General features: G+C 55.8%; 1 protein-coding gene across 1 annotated transcript in view; it reads right to left on the bottom strand.

The window, feature by feature from the left end:
• Positions 1 to 4724, bottom strand: part of LOC113206366 (BTB/POZ domain-containing protein Tiwaz) — an 11697-nt gene extending 6973 nt beyond the window's left edge. The window contains exons 1-4 of the mRNA XM_052274485.1: positions 4660 to 4724; positions 4178 to 4273; positions 3082 to 3270; positions 1794 to 1999 (exon numbers count right to left, since the gene is read on the bottom strand). Of these exons, the coding sequence (XP_052130445.1) occupies positions 1794 to 1999; positions 3082 to 3270; positions 4178 to 4273; positions 4660 to 4724 (556 nt within the window). The remainder of the gene's footprint in view (positions 1 to 1793; positions 2000 to 3081; positions 3271 to 4177; positions 4274 to 4659) is intronic.
• Positions 4725 to 4872: the final 148 nt, after the last annotated feature.

The raw sequence follows: 4872 nt of genomic DNA on the forward strand, positions 1-4872 counted from the left end.
CCCCTTTCCCGGCGCCGCCCGCTTGCGCCTGCCCGCCTGCATCGACCTCTCTAATGCGTCGCCGGCGGCGAAGCGCCGTCGAGTCTACGAAATCGCTCATTTTGTTGAAACTCCCCCCCCCCTAAACCCCGCATCCCGTGGCCACGCTTTGCGGGAGAGGGGGCAGTGCGGGTCGAGAGGGTGCTCAGGAGCAGGGGGTGCAGGGAGAGTTGCCCCACACCACCGCTGTCTGCGGCGCGACACGGTCCAGCGAGACTTCGGCGCCACCTCCATGTCCCTTCCCACCACCGCCATTAGCTCCTCGATCAGGATTCCTTCGTCACGTTACACACGCCTGAATCATCGAACCTGGGATGCCTGCTCTTGGAGCTGCTCCTTGGCCCTGGAGCTTCTCCTGAAGCTACTCCTGGAACAACTCCTGGACCTACTGCTCCTGGAGATGCTCCAGAATATGCTCCTCGTGCCGCTCTCGAATATGCTCCTGGAGCTGCCCCTCGAGCTGGAGAGGAGTGCTCTCAAGACAACAGCGCGCGCGCCTCGTCGAGACTGTAGATGGCGCCGCCGAGGAGCTCCGCGCCTTGGGGCTTCCCTTCCTCCGCCCTTCGCCGCGGCCCCAGACCGCCCTGTCTCATCCCAGTTACGTCTCCTCTACCGCCACACCGCCGCGGGCCGCCCCCGAGGCCGTCCCCACCCCCCTCGGCAGGCAAGTACTTACAGGACGCGGGACCCGGCCGAGGCCCGCCTGGGCCGCCGAGCTTCGCCGCCAGACCAACGCCAACCGCCGTTCCTCGTTTTATCTTTTTTTATTTTTTTCTTTCTCCCCATCGCGCGGATGAAAGAAATTGGCTTGCATTCGTAACGAGACAATGAGGGAACCGCCCCCCCTCCTCTCTCCCCCTCTTTCTTGCTCTCCATCCGCGCGCCGCTCTCCATGCCCTGCCTCTCGGTTAGGCCTCCGCCCCTCCCCCTCACTCTCCCGCGAGCGGGGGGCGCGGGCGGGGCCCGGTAGCGCCAGAGGGCCCCCGTTGGGGTCCGGCCGACTCACAGCAGCCCCGCTCTCGCTCGCTGGCTTTGAAACTGACCCAGAGATTGTTAACGTCACCGGGACTACCAACGAGCCAGACGGCGGGGCGAGCTGAGCTGCGGCTGCGACCCCCAGTGGCGGGGCCGTGGTGGGGCCGGCGGGCCCGGCGGGCGCGGCCAGCCCTGTCGGGGCCGTGATGAGGCGAGGAGCCCCCTCCCGCCCCCGGAGGGGCCACGGGGGCCGCGGCGAGACGGAGCAGAGCGCGTCCGATACGACGACCCGACCCGCCCCGCCCCCGCGCCGCGAGCAAGACAGAGAGGAGAAATATGTGGTCTGTTGCTTAAAATGGCTTCGGGCCAGGGTGGAGCGCTTAGGAGGGTGCTTGACCCCAGTTTCTATCGAAATTAAAAAGAAAAGTCTTCCAAATAAGAAATAAGAAGACTGACGTAGGTCACGATACGCCGAAAAAAAATCAAGCGCGTAATAAAGTGTTTGTTGCAATTGTTAGCACGGCTGTGACATTTTGTCTCCCTTCCCTACTGCTGCTAGCTCACACCGAAAAATGATTTCTTACTTCATGTGTATTTTGTCCTAAAATACAATTTTACCGTATTTACCTTCCGATTGAGAAAATGTTCTTACTTCAAAGAAAAAACAGTCTTGTTATCAAGAGAAAAAATACTCTTGGGTCAGTTAGTACAATATTACTTGAAACAAGAAGTCTTTTTTCTTGGTGCTTTGTCCTGTGGGGTCTAGGTCTGGTACTCACGCGCGATGTCGAAGTAGCGGGCCTCCTCCAGCAGCAGGTCCAGGTCGGAGAAGGTGTCCGGGATGAGGAGGCGCGCGTTGCGCATGAAGTTGAGCACGTGCCTGAACATGCCGCCGTCCCGGTCGATGAAGTAGTGCTGCTTGAGCGAGTCCAGGACGATGGGGATGCTGCCGTTGAAGAGTTTGGCCAGCCGCGAGTCGGGGTACCTGGAACGGGTTCAGCGCATTTTCTGTTACTATTGGATCGAGTGCACGACTTTTTGTCGAGGAAATGGCAAGCAGACTTATATGGATATTCCCTACAGTCACAGACAGTATAGAGATAAGCGAACATGTTCGTTGTTCGCAGTCGAACTCGAACGAACAGCGAACTGATCGTGTTCGTTCGTCTTTGAACACAGGGTGTTTGAATCCGAACTTTTGTTCGTGGACTGACCGAACGATTTTTCGTCGTCGAACAAAACTATCCTGGTCTGGTCGACTTTCCTCCTAAAGAACCCAACAAGTAAGAAAGAATGAGTACTTTCATTTCATCTTCGGTAGATTGAAAATATTAAGTTTCCTTCTATATTCATTGTATACACACTCGTCGTCTTTAGATCAGAAAATTTCTTGTTAGTTACGGACAAATTGAATATTTTTGTGGGAAACATTTTGATCTTTTATTTAATAGGATAAAACTGAAAACACCAAGTGTGTAGAGTACCTTCTATCGACACCTCTGATTCAGCTGTTCGACCCCCTCCCCCCATTCCAACAACGCCCCAGAGTCCCCCAGTCGACCCACGAGCGCAAAAGCCGAGCAGGGCACCGCGCGGAGTTTGTCCGGCCGTCACCAATAATTCAGCTGATCTCCCCCTCACCCCTCCCCCTGCCCGGCCCGGCGCCGCGCCAGCCGCTCTGCAACTCCCTCTGCGCGCCACCTTCCCCGTTACATTCCCCCAGCAGCGCTGCCGCGACCCTATTCTCTCTTCTTCCCACCACCGAAACCCGACCGCGCGGAAACGGAACCAATCAGCACAGCGGACAATGCACGTGTGCGCGCGGACAATAAACGGGCGGGGCGCGGGCGGGGCGCGGGCGGGGCGCGGGCGAACGACGAATCCATAATACGCCCAAGTTCTGTCGCTCTCCCCCTGCACACGGCAAACATTATAGCAATCCGATAATTTTTATGTATTCTTTTCGTAGATAAATTTGATGCCCAATGTTACGTATGAAGCTAGGTTATGACTTTAAAATTGACATTTTCTAGCTTTAAGTTGGTTTTTTTTTCGAGGATGACTTACTTTGTGAGCGTCTCTAGGCTCGAGGTGTAGATGGTGCCGCCGACGTCGATGTGCACGGGCGCCGTGTACCGGGAGGCGGCCGCCACGCAGGGGATGCCCGTGGCCTTGTAGGAGGCGGCCGGCGCCTGCGCGGCCGGCGGCGAGGGCGAGTGGCTGGACGCCGTGGGCGACACGCTGGGCGACAACAGCCTGCAAGCAGAGGAGACCACACAAGTCAAGAGACTGCACGGAAAAAATATGTAAGTTGAGCCAACTAAATGTTAGCTGCCTTAGCTTTTATGTTTGCGAATATCGTAAGCAAGTTTTTTGGCTACCACAGCGAGACGTTTGCTGTCACAGCGACGTATCAGCTGTGAGAGCTAATGCTTCACCTGCAGGAGCAAATGCAATGTCTGCTTCAATTGATTGGGGATAATATACCAGAACGAGCACTAAACCTAATCCAGGTAAGCATTAGCTGCCCTAGCTAATTCTTGCGCACATGAGTCAATTATTTAGCTACGGTAGCTTAAAAGTTGCTTGTCACGATATCAGCAAACATATCAGCTATGCGAACTTACATATTTTTTTCCGTGTGGGCACTGCGAACGTGTTTTTAAAACCACAAAAGTAAAGGAGGAAAGACAGGAGGAAAGAAAAGGATTGTTTTCCATCCCCGAAGCACCGCGACGAACGCAGAATTCGCGAGAAACACGTTTGTTTCTTCCGCGACGCGAGCCAATGTACATGTCCCCCCTTCCTCACTCTATCTTTCTCTTTCTCTCGGTGCGTCGCACACGACACGGGCCGTCGTCCCACGCAAGGGGCGAGCCGCAGCACCCATCTCTCTGCTGTCACCGTCTTGATTTCTCATACGCAGCATACGCAGTTCAAGTTTGCCGATAGAGAGCCGTGGCAGTTTTATAGAATGGAGCATGAATAAGAATGTTCCCCACGTCCCCCCGGAGAGGGACTCCTACGAGACGTCGGGGACCTCGTCGGGGACCATACGGCACCGCGCTGCAGTCCCGTTGCGCGCGCGCGTCCACCGGGTTGCCTAACTAACGTACACAGGCGCGCGGGGGTCGGGCCCGCTCAGGCCTCGCTCGGGACTTACCTCATCTTGATGTGCGCGCTGGACAGCATCGCCCTGCTCGAGGTCAGGTCCTTGGGCTCCTTGCCCTCCATGTCCGAGCCGACCTCACATTTTCTCCTGAAACACACATAACAAACGGTTGCATTTACTATGGGGTCCTTTTGCTGATCAGAGTACGGCTCGGCGGCTGGCTGTGACCCAGCTGCTCCTGCTGCTGCTGCTGCTGGTGTGGCGTGTTGTGCACTACTTTGGCCAGGGTCTTGTTGCTCTCCAGGGCGTTCCATGTCGTGTCACGTGATGTGCAGGAAGACTTCCTCCTCGCTTCGCTTCTCCCCGTGGTGGTGGTGGTGGTGGTGGTGGTGGTGGGGGGGCATGGCAAGCATGTATGCGTAAGCGTGTGCAGGGCCACAACACAACAAAGCATGGTTGATGATACGGAAGCGACTGATAAACTTTTTGAATGAGAAATAAGAATGAAACTTTAGAACTTATTTTGGTTTTACCCGAATCTGTAAAGTTTGTATGTGGCTGGTATGGCGGTCGTTCCAGTAGCCACCCTCGCGTCCATGTGTCCCTTCTTTCTTCTTACCCTCTAGCACCCCCACACGCACCTAAAGTAGCTGTGAAAAGAAATGGTACCGTACCATTTCACGAACTCTCGCTCTCTAAGTCCTCCCCCCACTCCCCGTGAACAAACATCAGTCTGCCCCCCCCCC

The sequence above is a fragment of the Frankliniella occidentalis genome, unplaced genomic scaffold (assembly GCF_000697945.3).
Source record: "Frankliniella occidentalis isolate FOCC.00 unplaced genomic scaffold, Focc_3.1 Scaffold398, whole genome shotgun sequence".
Taxonomy (NCBI): Eukaryota; Metazoa; Arthropoda; class Insecta; order Thysanoptera; family Thripidae; genus Frankliniella; species Frankliniella occidentalis.